This window comes from Ruditapes philippinarum, unplaced genomic scaffold, assembly GCF_026571515.1.
Source record: "Ruditapes philippinarum isolate M1 unplaced genomic scaffold, ASM2657151v2 ctg384_1_1_1_1, whole genome shotgun sequence".
NCBI lineage: Eukaryota > Metazoa > Mollusca > Bivalvia > Venerida > Veneridae > Ruditapes > Ruditapes philippinarum.
The window spans coordinates 1-20,542 of NW_026853376.1; the positions used below are offsets into that span (position 1 = coordinate 1).

At 36.3% G+C, this 20,542-nt stretch overlaps 1 protein-coding gene across 1 annotated transcript in view; it reads right to left on the minus strand.

Moving 5' to 3' along the window:
- Window positions 1–5: 5 nt before the first annotated feature.
- The window catches only part of LOC132736679 (integrator complex subunit 13-like), a gene marked incomplete at its 3' end in the record, with an annotated part of 221,676 nt that continues 201,139 nt past the window's right edge, over window positions 6–20,542 (minus strand). The window contains exons 5-6 of the mRNA XM_060723869.1: window positions 3,460–3,679; window positions 6–53 (exon numbers count right to left, since the gene is read on the minus strand). Coding sequence (XP_060579852.1) covers window positions 6–53; window positions 3,460–3,679 — 268 coding nt within the window. The remainder of the gene's footprint in view (window positions 54–3,459; window positions 3,680–20,542) is intronic.

Here is a 20,542-nt window from a genome sequence, read left to right on the forward strand (position 1 = left end):
GGGTGAAGGAGCTCTACATCATAATTTGCTGAAGAGCTGGCATTTTGCTCTTCCTGTATATAAAAGAAAAAACCTTTTTACCTGTTGTCAAAAACCAGGGTCTTTCAAATAGACTGGTTTGGAGTTGGACCAATTTAACGAAAATCTACAGACCGTTATCTGGCATAGCTACATCATCAAAACTAATCCTAGTTACATTATCAGTTTTTACTTTAAAAAAATAACAATTTTAATAAGATTTGCAAAATGAAATTAGGAATATTTGTTCCCAGTGTCAAGGTAATAATCTACTGCTCATAGTTAACAAGAGCCACCGCAGGGCGGGGGTAATGCTTGACTTTTTACTTTTTCTAAAAGCAAAAAAAGAAATGTTTGAAAAAATCTTAACGTTTCGTTTTTATAAATATATATATAAACACACACACATTTATATATATTTTGCATTTTATGTTTATTTATATATATATTTTTATATAGAAATTGAGAGAATATATACACACATACCACCACATCGATATGCCAGTCCAATTACCACAGCGCCTAGCAGAACATAGCCACTGCTCATCCACCATCGCAAAAATGACTAGTTTCAGCAAACAGCTTTATATACAGTCACAAACTGCACTACACATTGAAAACAGACTCAACATTCCCATATATAGAGTAGTTTTTCTCTGTTATCATGTCTCACAAATCAACGATAACATTTTTATTGTCTTTTTCACTAGATTGACCAGAGAACTATATAATATCTATTTCCGAAAAGTCAACTGTTATCCCGTAAGATCAAGTAGATCCCCCGTAGATACAATGAATTTAGACAATAAAGTATATATAAAGGGAATAATTAAATTCAATACAGTTATACTTTCCCCTACGTGGATCAGATAAGATACAAGTGTGCAATAAATGTTATAGAAATTATACATACAAGAGTGTACAATAAACATACAAGAGTGTACAATAAACATACAAAGAGTGTACAATATACACACAAGAGTGTACCAATAAACATACAAGATTGTACAATAAACATACAAAAGTGTACAATATACATACAAGAGTATACAATAAACATACAAGAGTGTACAATAAACATACAAGATTGTACAATAAACATACAAAAGTGTACAATATACATACAAGAGTATACAATAAACATACAAGAGTGTACAATATACACACAAGAGTGTACAATAAACATACAAGATTTACAATAAACATACAAGAGTGTACACTATACATACAAGAGTGTACAATAAACATACAAGAGTGTACAATATACACACAAGAGTGTACAATAAACATACAAGATTGTACAATAAACATACAAAAGTGTACAATATACTTACAAGAGTATACAATAAACATACAAGAGTGTACAATATACACACAAGAGTGTAAAATAAACATACAAGAGTGTACAATAAACACACAAGAGTGTACAAAAAACATAGAAGAGTGTACAATATACACACAAGAGTGTAAAATATACATACAAGAGTGTACAATAAACATACAAAAATGTACAATAAACATACAAGAGTGTACAATATACATACAAGAGTGTACAATAAACATACAAGAGTGTACAATATACACACAAGAGTGTACAACAAGAATTTGTAACAGAGTTACCAACGTCCCCCGCCCCGGGAGTTTTATATGAAGCATAAAATTGTGCTATTTCAAAAGATTGAGGTATGGACCTCAGGACATTCAGTCCAAAATTATGATCAATGCTAGATCTGCAAATGTAACAATAAATTTGTTAAAAAAATAAAATGAAACACGGAATTTAAAAATCTATCATGTTAAGCTTTGACCTCTAAGTGTGAACTTGACCTTGGAGGTAGGGGAGCAGGTGTTGTGCATGACATAACGTCTTATTATTGTGACTATTTGTGCCAAGTTATTTCAAAATCCCTTGAACTATGAAGAAGTTCTAGATTCAACACAAAATATACCCTATAACAGACTATGTTAATTTTTGACCTCTAAGTGTGACCTTGACCTTGGAGGTAGGGATGCAGGTGTTGCGCATGACACATCCTCTTATTATAGTGACTATTTGTGCGAAGTATTTTCACAATCCTTTGATCTATGAAAAAATTATAGACCTGACACAAAATATACCCTGTAACAGACTATGTAAGTATTTGACCTCCAAGTGTGACCTTGACCTTGGAGGTAGGTGACCGGTTTTTGTGCATGACACATCATCTGATTATTGTTAACAATTATGGCAAGTATTTACAAAAGTCCTTCATAGATAAGAAAGTTATGGACTGGACACGACATTTACCCTCAAATAGATAATGTTGACCTTGAATGAACAAGTACGACCTTGACCCTGAAGGTACGGGTCTGGTTGTTGCGCATGACACATCGTCTTATTATAACAAACATTTGTGCCAAGTTATCTCAAATTCCTTTGATAAATGACAAAGTTATGGACCGGACACGAAATATACCCTGTAACAGACTATGTTAATATTTGACCTCCAAGTGTGACCTTGATGTTGAAGGTAGGCAACTGGTTTTTGCGCATGACACATCGTCTGATTATTATGAACAATTATGGCAAGTATTTACAAAAACCCTTCATAGATAAGAAAGTTATGGACCGGACACGAAATATACCCTGTAACAGAATATGTTAATATTTGACCTCCAAGTGTGACCTTGACCTTGAAGGTAGGTGACTGCTTTTTCCGCATGACACATTGTCTGATAATTGTGAACAATTATGGCAAGTATTTACAAAATCCCTTCATAGATAAGAAAGTTATGGACCGGACACGAAATATACCCTGTAACAGACTATGTTAATATTTGACCTCCAAGTGTGACCTTGAACTTGAAGGTAGGTGACTGGTTTTTGCGCATGACACATCATATGATTATTGTGAACAATTATGGCAAGTATTTACAAAATCCCTTCATAGATAAGAAAGTTATGGACCGGACACGACATATACCCTCAAATAGGCAATTTTGACCTTGAATGAGCAAGTGTGACCTTGACCCTGGAGGTAGGGGTCTGGTTGTTGTGCATGACACATCGTCTTATTATAATAAACATTTGTGCCAAGTTATTTCAAATTCCTTTCATAAATGACAAAGTTATGGACCGGACACGAAAGTGTGACGGACGGACAGACGGACAGACGGACGGACAGACGGAGCCTATTTCTATATCCCCCTTTTTTCTTCGAAAAGGCGGGGGACAATAAACTTACAAGAGTGTACAATATACACACAAGAGTGTACAATTTACGGTACATACAAGAGTGTACAATATACACACAAGAGTGAACAATAAACATACAAGAGTGTACAATATACACACAAAAGTGTACAATCTACATACAAGAGTGTACAATCCACATACAAGAGTGTACAATATACATACAAGAATGTACAATATACATACAAGAATGTAAAATATTATAATACCTTCATAGGTATTCCAGTAACTGTAGTGGAGGCTAGGCAATAATGAACATAAGCCATTTGAAGCATCCTGTCATACTGCTTCTTTCCTGACTCAGTTGTGACTACTTGGCATGTGAGAAGTTGTGATATGTTGTGCTTTAGCTTATCTGTGATTGTGCATGTGCCTTCCACAGGGTATGAGTGCAGTACCACAAGCTCGCAGTAAGACACTGGCAATAAACTGAAATAAAAATGTTGATACTTTTAGCATAATACTTGAGATTATTCAAAATATTTTGAATCAGACCTCCATCTCAGATACTTAAGGCTAATGACAGATATTTTGTAAGTAATTGAATAAAATCATAGTTTTATGAACATCTTTTTTTAGACGTTAAAAATGATGATATGAAAATGGTTTCCTTCTGTTCAATTTAGGGATGTCATCTGGAGCCAAAACGGCCATCCGGATATCCGAATCAAACATCCGGAAACATCCGGATGTTCGGATTGTTGTTATATTCTTAGTTGGTTGATATGACGTAACCATTTTTTCGCGACTTTTTTCAAAGTGTAATATTTCGTTTTACTTCCTTTTTAATTGAATGTTACATCCGGATGTTCGGATCGTTGTTATATTCTTAGTTGGCTGATATGACGTAATCATTTTTTCGCGACTTTTTTCAAAGTGTAATATTTCGTTTTACTTCCTTTTTAAATGAATGTTACATATCAAAAATTTTTCGTTATTGATTTTATTATTTCTTTATAGAATATGACTGTTCTCGATAAATTTAGTGCATATGGTACTTACCATTTTAAAATGAAATGAAAATGAAATTCATCGCCGATTGTCTCAATTCACCAATTAGTGCTATAATACACAATAACACTCGCTCACATTTGTGAAAACAAAATAACACCCGTAAAATATAAAAACTAGAGGATGCTTTTGTAAAAAAGCGCATGTCTCCCCCACTGCTGAGAATAACTGTGAATGGAAACAGGAATGGAAATGGAGATAAAAGAACAGAGTATATAAAACCAGACAACTGATATATCACTGATATATCAATAATAGTTAAATGTCCTCACTGATAAGAACTCTAGTTATCATCCGGAAATGAGAAAATGACCAATGGTCACTGTGACCTTAACCTTTGACCTACTGACCCCATAAACAAGAGGGATCATCTGCTCAATAAGACCAATCATCCTATGAAGTTTGAGGGTTGTAGGTCTAAAGGAACTCTAGTTATCATCCGGAAAGGAGAAATTAACCAACGGTCGCTGTGACCTTGACCTTTGACCTACTGACCATTAAAACAATAGGGATCATTTGATTAATAAGACCAATCATCCTATGAAGTTGAGGGTTGTAGGTCAAAAGGAACTCTAGTTATCATCCGGAAATGAGAAATTGACCAACGGTCACTGTGACCTTGACCTTTGACCTACTGACCCCAAAAACAATAGGGATCATCTGCTCTATAAGACCAATCATCCTATGAAGTTTGAGGGCTGTAGGTCAAAAGGAACTCTAGTTATCATCCGGAAACGAGAAATTGACCAACGGTCACTGTGACCTTGACCTTTGAACTACTGACCCCAAAAACAATAGGGATCATCTGCTCAATAAGACCAATCATCCTATGAAGTTTGAGGTCTGTAGGTCTAAAGGAACTCTAGTTATCATCCGGAAACGAGAAATTGACCAACGGTCAGTGTGACCTTGACCTTTGACCTACTGACCCCAAAAACAATAGGGATCATCAGCTCTATAAGACCAATCATCCAATGAAGTTTGAGGGCTGTAGGTCAAAAGGAACTCTAGTTATCATCCGGAAACGAGAAATTGACCAACGGTCACTGTGACCTTGACCTTTGAACTACTGACCCCAAAAACAATAGGGATCATCTGCTCAATAAGACCATTCATCCTATGAAGTTTGAGAGCTGTAGGTCAAAAGGAACTCTAGTTATCGTCCGGAAACGAAGAATGGACGGACGGACTGACGGACTGACGGACGGACGGACTGACGGACGGACAGGGCAAAAACAATATGTCTCCCCCCGAGGTGGGGGAGACATAATAATGTTTCCATTGTTCAATAACACGCATACAATTTACAAACTATGACCTTTGACAGGTATGTAGCCGGCTTTTCAAAAGAATCTGCCAATCTTTGATGTTTACCAACATGTAGCCCTGGCTGTTTGATTCGCATCATCAAAGAAGTTGCCGAAAGTTACATGAATTACACATATTTTAAGTGTTTATAAGTGAAAAAAAAACTGTGAAAAAAATGTTCTTAAAAAATGCATATCTTTGATTAATACTAAAGGAGAAAGTTATTTTGTCGGATAATTATCATATCAATTTCAATAAAAGCTGTGATAATTAACATATTATTATTCGTAAGTGCATTTATTGATTTGATTATTTTATTTCTGCAGATTTTTCATTTTCTCAAAATAAGGAGTTGACGGGTCGGTTAGCCGAAATATATATAACAAGAGCACCACTAGGCGGAGCATTATATGCCCGAAAGTGATTTTTTTTTTTTAGTAAAGATGAAGAATTTGTGAGACATGGGAATTAAATAAAGTATTAACTCCTTCACAAAACAATCATCCTTTGAAGTTTCAATATCGTAGTCCAAATGGAACTTAAGTTATGCCCCGGAAACTATTTTCATTTCTAAGGTAATAGTCATCTTGACCTTTGACCTTGTGACCCCAAAATCAATACGGGTCTTTTACCCAATATGGACAATCATACTATGAAGTTTAAACACAGTGGGCCAAATCAAACTTAAGTTATGTTCCAACAACTGTTTTCAGTTTTAAGGTCATAGTGACCTTGACTTTTGACCTTGTGACCCCAAAATCAATAGGAGTCTTCTACCTAATATGGACAATCATCCTATGAAGTTTGAATACTGTGGGCCAAATTGAACTTAAGTTATGCTAAAGAAACTGTTTTCAATTTCTAAGTAATAGTGACCTTGACCTTTGACCTTGTGACCCCAAAATCAATAGGGGTCTTCAACCCAATATGGACAATCATCCTATCAAGTTTGAACACTGTGGGCCAAATGGAACTTAAGTTATGCTCCGGAAACTGTTTTCAGTTTTAAGGTAATAGTGTCCTAGACCTTTGACCTTGTGACCCCAAAATCAATAGGGGTCTTCTACCCAATATGGACAATCATCCTATGAAGTTTGAACACTGTGGGCCAAATGGAACTTAAGTTATGCTCCGGAAACTGTTTTCAGTTTTAAGGTCATAGTGACCTTGACCTTTGACCTTGTGACCCCAAAATCAATAGAGGTCTTCTACCCAATATGGACAATCATCCTATGAAGTTTGAACACTGTGGGCCAAATGGAACTTAAGTTATGCTCCGGAAACTGTTTTCAGTTTTAAGGTCATAGTGACCTTGACCTTTGACCTTGTGACCCCAAAATCAATAGGGGTCTTCTACCCAATATGGACAATCATCCTATGAAGTTTGAACACTGTGGGCCAAATGGAACTTAAGTTATGCTCAAGAAACTGTTTTCAGTTTTAAGGTCATAGTGACCTTGACCTTTGACCTTGTGACCCCAAAATCAATAGAGGTCTTCTACCCAATATGGACAATCATCCTATGAAGTTTGAACACTGTGGGCCAAATGGAACTTAAGTTATGCTCCGGAAACTGTTTTCAGTTTTAAGGTCATAGTGACCTTGACCTTTGACCTTGTGACCCCAAAATCAATAGGGGTCTTCTACCCAATATGGACAATCATCCTATGAAGTTTGAACACTGTGGGCCAAATGGAACTTAAGTTATGCTCCGGAAACCAAATTGCTAACGGACGGACGGACATACCAAAATTTGATGTTTATGAGGCAATTGAGCTCATAAACACCACCTGGACCAACGTCCATAAGCAAAATAAGCTCATAAAAACAAAAAATAGCTCTTAATTTTAAATTTTATGAGTTTATGTTCTTTATTTAACTACGGAATGAAGCTCATAATAATCAAATGTTGGCTCGGACGGACGTACGGACGGACGGACGGATGCCAGGGGGTATAACATAATATGTGCGAAATTCTTTCGGGCATATAAAAATAATAGCCTAATTAAATATCTAAATTTGGACATAAGGAAGGTAACATCGTTGCCGCTGACAATCGCACAGGACTTAGAATATTCATCTTAAATCCTACAAAACTTAAATTTGTTTGGTGTTTAATATTTATTAATATGTGTCATACCTCATGTTATTAAAGTAATTATTGATTTTTTTATGGTCTGCAGAGATTATGATGTGTATTGTCAAACTAAGGTACAATATACAATATGGTGTCAACACCATGTCTACGTCAATTATCTCAACGCATGTTTTTTTTATTACATTTCCTCAATGTTCTGAAATATTTTTTGCGAACATCCCGATCCGAAAATCGGCTCCGGACACCAATCGTGATTCGAACGTTCGGATATCCGGACTCCAAATGACATCCTTAGTTCAATTCATGAAAATTAGAGGACAGAATCATAAACTTTTAAAGTTTAAAATCTTAATCATAATAGGCCTGTTAAACATCTGAAATAAATAAATTTTTCATTCAGTATGTAATTGTAGAACTGTGATGTAAGATGTTTATCACATGGAAACAAGAACAATCTGCAGCAGTGATCCCATGTTGCCTGATGATTGCCAATTCAGGGGTGATTGAACAGTTAATATATTCCAGGTAACTTATTGTAGCATGTTACAGCTACTGTGTAACAAGAGAAACAATGTTGACTTTTTACTTTCTCTAAAATCAAAAAACAAATCTTAGTTTGATTTCTTTTTTCCTTTTTATTACTTTAATAGGTCTGTCTTGTCACACTAGTTTTGTCAAAGACATAAACAAGAGTCACCGCCGGGCAGGGGCAACACTCAACTTTTACTTTTTCTAAAAGCAAACAAAGAAACGTTTGATCAAATCTTAACATTTCCTTTATATAATTTGAATAGGCACAAATCAGTGAAAAATCAATAATTTAACCTTCAAGGTCAAGGTCATAAAAGGGCCAAGGTCAATTTGAGTTTGATATTCATGAAGGTCTTGTCCTTAAGAATGTTCTGTTTTAATATGAAGTCAATCTATTCAATAATAGCAATGTTACAGCAAGCTACAGCCAAAACAAGCAAATTCGTTGAATTTATATCCCCCGCCAAGTACTGGTTATTATTAACACAACAACTGAAGACATAAGGCTTTTTATCCCTCTCCGAAAAGGCGGCGGGGGATATAGTAATAGTCTCCGTCCGTCCTTCCGTCCGACATTTTTGTCCGGAGCATATCTCTAAATGTATTTGAGTTATCAACTTGAAACTGGTGGATAGACCTCAATGAGGAGGAGTGCAGTGCACAAGAATGATAACTCTACCCTGCATAATTTTTTAGTTATTGCCCTTTGTTATTTTTCAAAATTGATTTTTGTCCAAAGCATAACTCAACAAGAGCACCGCTAGGCGGAGCATTATATGCCCGAAAGTGACTTTTTTTTTTTTAGTAAAGATGAAGCATTTGTACGACATGGGAGTAAAATAAAGTACATTGTATTACCTCCTTCAAATAACAATCCTCCTTTGAAGTTTCAATATTGTGGTCCAAATGGAACTTTAAGTTATGCCCCAGAAACTGTTTTCAATTCTAAGGTAAAAGTGACCTTGACCTTTGACCTTGTGACCCCAAAAATCATTAGGGGTCTTCTACCCAATATGGACAATCATACTATGAAGTTTAAACACAGTTGGGCAAATGATACTTAAGTTATATTCCGAAAAATGTTTTCAGTTTTAAGGTAATAGTGACCTTGAACTTGTGACCCCAAAATCAATAGGGGTCTTCTACCCAATATGGACAATCATCCTATGAAGTTTGAATATTGTGGGCTAAATGGAACTTAAGTTATGCTCAAGAAACTGTTTTCAATTTCTAAGTAATAGTGACCTTGACCTTTGACCTTGTGACCCCAAAATCAATAGGGGTCTTCTACCCAATATGGACAATCATCCTATGAAGTTTGAACACTGTGGGCCAAATAGAACTTAAGTTATGCTCGAAAAACTGTTTTCAGTTCTAAGGTAATAGTGACCTTGACCTTTGACCTTGTGACCCCAAAATCAATAGGGGTCTTCTACCCAATATAAACAATCATCCTATGAAGTTTGAACACTGTGGGCCAAATGGAACTTAAGTTATGCTCCGGAAACTGTTTTCTGTTTAAAGGTCATAGTGACCTTGACCTTTGACCTTGTGACCCCAAAATCAATAGGGGTCTTCAACCCAATATGGACAATCATCCTATGAAGTTTGAACACTGTAGGCTAAATGGAACTTAAGTTATGCTCCGGAAACTGTTTTTAGTTTTAAGGTCATAGTGACCTTGACCTTTGACCTTGTGACCCCAAAATCAATAGGGGTCTTCTACCCAATATGGGAAATCATCCTATGAAGTTTGAACTCTGTGGGCCAAATGGAACTTAAGTTATGCTCCGGAAACCAAATTGCTAACGGACGGACGGACAGACGGACGGACGTTCCTACTGAATTGACATTATGGGGTTTTTTCTTTGATCTCCTTTGATCTCTAAAACCCCATAAGCAACGTATTTGCACCCCATAAGCAACCTTTTTCCTCACAAGTACCGTCTATACGGATTGAACATGGATATTCACCCCACATCATCATTTCAGTGAGCTCGGACAGACGGACGGACGCCAGGGGGTATAACATAATATGTCCGAAATTCTTTCGGGCATATAAAAAGCCTATGAGATATCAACATGAAACTTCATAGGTGCATAGATCTCACTCAGGAGGTGTGCAGTGCACAAGAATGATAACTCTACCTTTCATAATTTTTGAGTTATTGCCCTTTGTTATTTTTCATACTTAATTTTTCACCTGAGTCAAAAAGTGTTTGAGATATCAACATAAAATGTCATAGGTGGATAGATCTTATTGAGGAGGAATGATGTGTGCAAGAATGATAACTCTTCCCTATACAATTTTTGAGTTATTGCCCTTTGTTCTTTTTCATGCTATTTTGTCCTGTCAGCTTATCTCAAAAAGTATTTGAGGTATCAACTTGAAACTTAATAGGTGAAAAGACCTCATTGAGGAGGAGCGCAGTGCATAAGAATGATAACTCTACCCTGCATATTTTTTTGGTTATTGCCCTTTGTTATTTTTCAAATTAATTTTTGTCCAAAGCATAACTCAACAAGGGTGCCATAGTCACAAAACACGCCCGTTTACGAAAAAGCTTTAGATGGAGATGGGGGCATTATGGATAAGTGTTATCTATCAAGCAAGTTTTTATTCTTGGCACTGTGTTGTTAAATGAACCTTAAAACAAATCAGTAGGGAAGATATGCACAGAATGTGTGACCTTGACCTTGGTCGCAGGGACCTGAATTTTATGCACGGCACTCAGCCTCACAATGATGAACATTTGTGCCAAATTATATTGAAATCCCTCTATGCATGTAGAAGTTTTGCTCCAGACAAGCGTTTTTCTATGAGCTCTAACTGTGACCTTCACCTTTGACCTAGAGACTTGGTTCATGTGCAGGGCACTACGTCTCATGGTGGTGAACAATTCTATAAAGTAACATTAAAATTCCTCCATGCATGTAGAAAATATGCTCCGGACAACATCTGGATATTTAATCATCTCCAGTGACCTTGACCTTGCAAATATTAACCTAAATTAAATGTGTCACACCTGAAGTCATGATAGTTACCATTTGTGCTACAATCCATCAATAAATGATGACTAAATGGTCCCTATACACATCTTCAAATTTTTATCTGAACTTTGACCTCTATGTGTAACCTTGACTTTGGTCGCAGGGATCTGAATTTTGCGTGCGACACTCAGCCTCACAATGGTGAACATTTGTGCCAAGTTATATTGAAATCCCCCTATGAATGTAGAAGTTTTGCTCCGGACAAGCGTTTTTCAATGAGCTCTAAGTGTGACCTTGACCTTTGACCTGGAGACCTGGATCATGCATCGAGCAATACATATCATGGTGGTGAACATTTCCATAAAGTATTATAAAAATTCTTCCATACATGTAGGAGATATGCTCCAGACAAAATCTGGATATTTTCACCATCTTTAGTGACCTTGACCTTGCATATATTGACCTAAAGTACATGTGTCACAGCCGTAGTCATGATAATGACCATTTGTGTTACAATCCATCAATAAATGATGATTAAATCGTCCCTATACACATCTTCATATTTTTATCTAAACTTTGACCTCTATGTGTGACCTTGACCTTGGCTGCAGGGACCTGAATTTTGTGCGCGACACTCCGCCTCACAATGGTGAACATTTGTGCCAAGTTATATTGAAATCCCTCTATGCATGTGGAAGTTTTGCTCCGGACAAGCGTTTTTCAATGAGCTCTAAGTGTGACCTTGACCTTTGACCTAGAGACCTAGTTCAAGTGCGTGACATGGCTTCTCATAATGGTGAACATTTCTATGAAATTTCATTAAAATCCCTCCATGCGTGTAGGAGATATGCTCCGGACAAAACCTAGATATTTCATCATCTTTAGTGACCTTGAACTTGTATATATTGACCTAAATTATATGTATCACAGCCATAGTCTTGATAATGACCATTTGTGTTACAATCCCTCAATAAATGATGACTAAATGGTCCATATACACATCTTCATATTTTTATCTGAACTTTGACCTCTATGTGTGACCTTGACCTTGGTCGCAAGGACCTGAATCTTGCGCGCGACACTCCGCCTCACAATGGTGAACATTTGTGCCAAGTAATATTGAAATCCCTCTATACAAGTGGAAGTTTTGCTCCGGACAAGCATTTTTCAATGAGCTCTAAGTGTGACCTTGAGCTTTGACCTAGAGACCTGGTTCATGTGCGCGACACTGCTCCTCATAGTGGTGAACATTTCTATGAAGTTTCATTAAAATCCCTTCATACATGTAGGAGATATGCTCCGAACAAAATTGGACGCTGCCCGCCCGCCCGACCGCCTGCCCGCCAGGGGCGTTCCCATAATACGTCCCGTTTTTCAAACGGGCGTATAAAAAGCCTTTGAGATATCAACATGAAACTTCATAGGTGCATAGATCTCACTCAGGAGGTGTGCAGTGCACAAGAATGATAACTCTACCTTTCATAATTTTTGAGTTATTGCCCTTTGTTATTTTTCATACCTAATTGTTCACCCGAGTGGATCATAACTCAAAAGTGTTTGAGATGTCAACATGAAATGTCATAGGTGGATATATATTATTGAGGAGGAATGCTGTGCACAAGAATGATAACTCTTCCCTATACAATTTTTGAGTTATTCCTCTTTGTTCTTTTTCATAATATTTTGTCCGGAGCTTATCTCAAAAAGTATTTGAGGTATCAAATTGAAACTTCATAGCTGGATGGATCTCATTGAGGAGGAGTGCAGTGCACAAGAATGATAACTCTACCCTATACAATTTTTGAGTTATTCCTCTTTGTTCTTTTTCATAATATTTTGTCCGGAGCTTATCTCAAAAAGTATTTGAGGTATCAAATTGAAACTTCATAGCTGGATGGATCTCATTGAGGAGGAGTGCAGTGCACAAGAATGATAACTCTACCCTGCATAATTGTTTAGTTATTGCCCTTTGTTATTTTTCAAAATTAATTTTTGTCCAGAGCATAACTCAAAAGGCCTTTGAGATATCATTATGAAACTTCATAGGTGCATAGATCTAACTCAGGAGGTTTGCAGTGCACAAGAATGATAACTCTTCCTTTTATAATTTTTGAGTTATTGCCCTTTCTTATTTTTCATACTTAATTTTTCAATTCAATTTTTTTCTTAAAAGTATTTGAGGTATCAACTTGAAACTTCATAGGTGGATAGATTTTACTGAGGAGGGATGCAGCACACAAGAATGATAACCTACCCTGCATTTTTTTTCAGTAATTGCCCTTTGTTATTTTCAGCCATCAGTATTCACATAGGTTTCAAATCTGTAATCACTATAGCCATCAGTTTTCATTACCAAAAGACCTTAAAATGGAGTTATTCTGCTCTACTACATATACATTCTTCCAATGAGCAAACACATTCGGCGGGGGATGGCCATGTTGACATGGCTCTTGTTTATATATTAATCATGGCATAAACAGTAATATTCTTTGAACTTGATAAATATTCAGGGCAATAACAGAGCCATAACTTTGTGTTAAATAGTAAAATCTGGAAATGCCAATGAGATGTATGCATACTACATAACTAATCAAGGGCCATAAATCTGAGTTATAAGTATCTGACTGGAACAAGGCGACTATATGCACATCTCCTCTTAGTATCCCATAAAGTTTCATTGAATTCCAGCCAGTAGTAGCAGAGAAGTAGCGAGGAAACAAATATTTTTCTATATGGATACTGCATAACTAATCAAGGGCCATAACTCTGAGTTAAAGTGTCTGACCCGAACAAGCCGAAGCTATGCACATCTCCTCTTGGTATTGAAGGTTCCCATAAAGTTTCGTTGAATTCCAGCCAGTAGTTGCAGAGAAGTAGTGCGGAAACGATTTTTACTCTATATGCATACTACATAACTAATCAAGGGCCATAACTCTGAGTTAAAGGGTCTGACCGGAACAAGCTGACGATATGCACATCTCCTCTTGATATTGATGATTCCCATAAAGTTTCGTTGAATTCCAGCCAGTAGTTGCAGAGAACTACTCCGGAAACGATTTTTACTCCATATGCACATTGCATAACTAATCAAGGGCCATTACTCTGAGTTAAAGTGTCTGACCCGAACAAGCCGACGATATGCGCATCTCCTCTTGATATTGAAGGTTCCCATAAAGTTTCGTTGAATTCCAGCCAGTAGTTGCAGAGAAGTAGCGCGGAAATGATTTTTACTCCATATGCATACTTATCAAGGGCCATAACTCTGAGTTAAAGTGTCTGACCGGAACAAGCCGCAATATGCGCATCTCCTCTTGGTATTGATGATTCCCATAAAGTTTCGTTGAAGTCCAGCCAGTAGTTGCGGAGAAGTAGTGCGGAAACGATTTTTACTCTATATGCATACTACATAACTAATCAAGGGCCATAACTCTGAGTTAAAGGGTCAGACCGGAACAAGCCGACGATATGCGCATCTCCTCTTGATATTGATGATTCCCATAAAGTTTCGTTGAATTCCAGCCAGTAGTTGTAGAGAACTACTCCGGAAACAAAATTCGGACGGACGGATGGACGGACGGACGGACAACGCCAAAACTATATCCCCCTCCCGATTCCATCGGTGGGGGATAAAAAATAAAAAATTCAATTTGACCTCATTTATGAGTGAAGGTCAAGGTCTGTCTGGTTAATTTAAAAGGCTATCCTTGAATATTACTATTTTCAAGTTTGAAGACAATCCATTCAAAAATAACAAAGTTAAAATAGCCAAGAACAAACAAAATTTGGACATTTGACCTTGAAAGTCAAGGTCATTTATGGATGAAGGTGAAAGTTAGTGTGGTCTTTTGAAAGGTCTTGTCCCAAGGGTTGTTGTGACCAAGTATGAAGACAATACACCAAGAACTTTAAAAGTAATGATCCAGGTACAAGTTTGCGGAGGGCAACGACTACGCAGCCAGGACTATAACAATACCTCTACTTTTTTTTTCAAAAGCAAAAAAGTCGAGGTAATAACAAAACTGTACAATATTATGTATGTATTACAGTTTCATAATTACATTTATGCCTTTTTTTAAAAGGTCATATGTGTTTGTTTTTGTATTTTAGTAGAAATGTGTGTACAAATGTAATCTACACTCATAATACTATCAAGCAGGTCATTTTGACCATGAAACAAAACAGAGGCATATTGTCTCATATTGACATCTTCTGCTGAGCATACTTTCAAATCATCAGCCAGAGCTCCAGATAACTTTTCATGTAATTGGTTTTAACTTCTTGATTTTGCAGCAATTAGTTTTTACACTACCGGATTTCAAATTCAATAAGTTTTTTTAGAGATCTAGGATTTTTTTCATTTTTATTATTAAATTATTTTTTTTTTGTCGAAGGGTCATATTTAATTGGGTACTACATGTATTTTATAAAGCATTAAATTAGCATGTACACCTTCAGCAATAAAAGGCTCCGTTTTACTGAAGTATGTTTCTGTAATGTTAAGTCCACTACGTTTCAATATTTTTTCCAACTACAAATGATGACATTTGCTATTTACTCAGACTCAATTCCATGCATGATTTCCTCATTCAATTTATCCGGTCTTTTTAGCTGTCTATCATTTGTTTTGCTCTCCGACTTCATTTTCGATTTGATTTTCTGGAAGGGCGGTCACTCAGAGCACATGTCAAAATTGCGCAAATGCGGTGCTGTGATAAGTTATTGCTCTGACAAAATATGCCACAGTAAATATTACAATCAGAAAACTGTTTCTTTCATTTCCGATTTTGAAACGATTGCAATTGTTATTCAATTCATTTTAAAACAACAATTTTTTGTGACGGTCGTTTAATAGATACTTTAACACCTAACTTCCTATATTTTGGCCAACATTTAGTGGACGCTGGCCGCGATATGAAAACGTTGTTTATTGGAATTAACTTATACAGTAAAAATCATTGGGATGGATTTTATGCTGCCACTTTATAAAAAAAGCTTAATAAAGGTGGCCGCAAGTACCAAATGTATACATAAAAAGATCAAAGGGCTGCAAGCTCTGTGGTATTTTCTGACATTTGCAATCTAAATCGTACTATATATCTGTATGTATTTTCCTGTATAAGTTTATTTTGAAATACTTTAATTCATATTGCAGGGCACCGAGTTGCAGCGACAGCATTTAGATTTTTTGCTATAACAGTTTGAGTTTGGTACAGAATTTTGTATAACAAGAGTTTCTACTTGCATCATGAAATCATTTATGTTCATTTTTTAAACTTACATATCCTGGCTAATTCTTATAAAATCGCTGAAAAAAAAGAAGAAAAAAGTAGTAGTCACAACTGAGATTTGAACTCCAGACCTCTCACATTGTAAACGGTCGTGTGACCCCTCGGCCACGGTGATGTTTTATATAATTAGACTGAATAAAACCGTATTATTATTATTATTATATATTAGTATTATTATTTATTTAGAATTTCAAGTTATGGTTTGTAATTCTTATTAATTTCTGGGTAAACTTGTTGTTTAACGCTGATGTAAATGTTTTGGCGAAAATCTTCTCGCCCAAACAGTCCGACATGTATATATTTCACTACTCGACAGTCAGATTTATTGTATTTATAAGTCTTTGGTAATCAACAGCGCTAAAAATAGCATCTTAAATTAACGGGTGCTTTACTTATGTTAGAAATTGATTATCGATCATCTACTGTCCCTGTCATAGAGTCAACATCCTTACTTTATTTTTCAGAAAGTCTAAATAACAAATGTTCATTTAGGGGCCTTTAATTCCTATCACAACTAGAACTATTGCTGAATGCTATTCATACCCCCACCAATGTCCTTGACAGAAGACGACTTGGAAAGGTGGTTAAGAGAATAACTTTAGTGGCACAAATACATAAACATACAAGAGGGCCATAATGGCCCTGAAGTCGCTCACCTGTATATAGGCCCCCAGGGCGTGGCCAGTTTAAACCCCAGGGCTTTTATCTGAACAAACTTGGTAGACACCCATTAGAAGATATTTCAAGCTAAACATCTAAGGACTAGCTCGTTGAGATTTTTAAAAAAAGATTTTTTAAGATTTAACTATACACATATAGTTGAAAGCAATGAAACCCCTAGGGCGGGGCCAGTTTTGACCCCAGGGCTTTTATTTGAACAAACTTTGGAGACACTCACTAGAAGATGTTTCATGCTTGATATCTAAACTCTAGCTATTCTGTTTTTTTTTAAAGAAGATTTTTAAGTTTTTGCTATACACATATAAGGAAAATCAATGTCCCCCGGAGCAGGGCCAATTTTGACCCTAGGGCTTTATTTGAACAAACTTTGAAGACACTAACTGGAAGATGTTTCATGCTAAATATCTTAACTCTAGCTATTTGGGTTTTATCAAAGAAGAATTTATAAGTTTTTGCTATACACATAAATAAAATCAATGACCCCCGGGCAGGGCCAATTTTGACCCAAGGGCTTTTATTTGAAAAAACATTGTAGACACTTACTAGAAGATGTTTCAAGCTTAGTATCTAAACTCTAGCTATTTGTTTTTTTTTCAAAGAATTTTTAATTTTAAGTTTTTGCTTTACACATATATGGAAAATCAATGACCCCCGGGGCAGGACAAATTTTGACCCCAGGGCTCTTATTTGAACAAATTTGGTAGACACCCATTAGAACATGGTTCATGCTAAATATCTTAGCTCTATAAGCTCTTTGGGTTCATTAATAGAAGAATTTATAAGTTTTTACTATATGCATATAGGGAAAATCAATGACCCCCTGGGGCGGGGCCAATTTTGACCCCAGGGCTTTTATTTGAACAATCTTGATAGACACCTATTAGAAGATGTTTCATGCTAAATATCTTAGCTCTAGCTCTTTGGGTTCTTTAAAAGAAGATCTTATAAGTTTTTACTATATGCATATAGGGAAAATCAATGACCCCCGGGGCGGGGCCAATTTTGACCCTAGGGCTTTTATTTGAACAAACTTGGTAGACACTCATTAGAACATGTTTCATGCTAAATATCTTAGCTCTAGCTCTTTGGGTTCTTTAAAAGAAGATTTTATAAGTTTTTACTATATGCATATAGGAAAAATCAATGACCCCCTGAGGCCAGACCAATTTTTACCCCAGGGCTTTTATTTGAACAAACTTGGTAGACACCCATTAGAAGATGTTTCATGCTAAATATCTTAGCTCTAGCTCTTTGAGTTCTTTAAAAGAAGATTTTTTAAGTTTTTACTATATGCATATAAGGAAAATCAATGACCCCCGGGGCGGAGCCAATTTTGACCCCATGGCTCTTATTTGAGCAAACTTGGTACACATCCATTAGAACATGCTTCATGCTAATTATCTTAGTTCTAGCTCTTCTGGGTCTTTAAAAGAAAGATTTTTTAAGTTTTTACTATATGTATATAGGGAAAAAATAATGACCCCCTGGGGCGGGGCCAATTTTCACCCCAGGGCTTTTATTTGAACAAACTTGGTAGACACCCATTAGAAGATGTTTCATGCCAAATATCTAAGCTCTAGCTCATATGGTTTTTTAAAAGAAGATATTTAAAGTTTTTTCTTTCGGTTGCCATGGCAACCAGAGTTCTGCATGGAATTAAATTCTTTGAACAATTTTCAAAGGTGACCACCAAAGGAACATTCCTGTGAAGTTTGGATGAAATTGGCTTAGTGGTTTATGAGGAGATGTCGTTTAAAGTAAAAGTTTACGGACGGTCAACGGATGGACGACGGACAGACGCCGGACGGACGCCAGACGAAAAGCGATCACAAAAGCTCACCCTGTCACTTTGTGACAGATGAGCTAAAAAAGGGGCATAACTTTGTTAAAATTCAATACAGAGTTATGAAACTTGACCTACATATCTTAATTGTGACACTTCATATATATTTTAAGTTTCAAGCAAATACCTTTTCTAGTTTCAGAAATATTCAAATACATGTTAAAATTTAAGAACATTGTCTAAGTCAATTTTTGGCCTTCAAGTGTGATCTTGACCTTAAGCCGGCAAAAGGGTAACATGGGTTCTGCACATAACCTTGTTGAGGTGAACATTTGAGCCAAGTTTGAAGAAAATCTGTCAATTAGTGTAAGACTTACAGAGCGGACACGACATACTGTCTAATATTTCATTGTTTGATATTTGACCTTCAATTGTGACCTTGAGCTGGCACATGGGCAACATGGGTTCTGCACATCCCCTTGTTGAGGTGAACATTTGAGCCAAGTTTGAAGAAAATCTTTCAATAAGTGTAGGAGTTACAGAGCGGACACGACATACTGTCTAATATTTGATTGTTTGATATTTGGCCTTCAATTGTGACCTTGACCTTATCCAATGAAAATCAATGACCCCCGAGGCGGGGCCAATTTTGACCCCAGGGCAATAATTTGAACAATCTTGCTTAGAGGTTCACTACACAATGTTTCATGCAAAATATCTAACCTGTAGCCTTTGTCAATTCAGAGAAGAAGATTTACTATATACATATAAGGAAATGCAATGACCCTCGGGGCGTGGCTAATTTTGACACTAGGGGTAAAATTTGAACAACTTTGGTAGAGTACCTATAGATTATATCATATACCAAATATCAAAGCTCTAAGCCTTGTACCTTCAGACAAGAAGGTATTTTAAGTTTTTACTATATTTACATATAAATGAAAATCAATGACCCAGGGGGCGGGGCCAATTTTGACCCCAGGGCTATAATTTGTACAATCTTGGTAGAAGTCTACCAGACAATGCCTTATGCAAATATTTATGCTCTACTTGGCCTTGTGGGTCTTTAAAAGAAGATTTTTTAAATTTATTCTTATAATTCCTTTTGGTTGCCATGGCAACCAGATTTCTGTATGGAATGAAATTCTTTGAACAACTTTGGAAGCCTTTTACCCAAGGATCAATCCTGCCAAGTTTGGTTGCAATTGGACAAACACACAGGTGAAACGCTGTATGCCACCGCATCGCAGATGCTGCTGTGGCATAAAAAGTAATTTAGTATTACTAAGAGTATTTATTAAAGAAATTGTATTTTGAATATATTTAGATAGTGTTCTTGAAAGTAATTTTGTATGACAGACACACAAATCTAGGGCTCTGCATTATAAATGTAAGAAGAGAAAAATAAGATAAGCATTTTTTGCAAATTATTGAACTTCATATAATAGTTATTGCATTTTTAGGTTGACATGCGTCACTGTCAAGCGAATGAAGATTAGCATCACAGTCTGTGGGAATCTCCAGTTTCCAGATATAGTACAGTACCGTGTGATCATAACTGTATAGGCTTAATAATTATTCAACCATGAACACTTGGGACT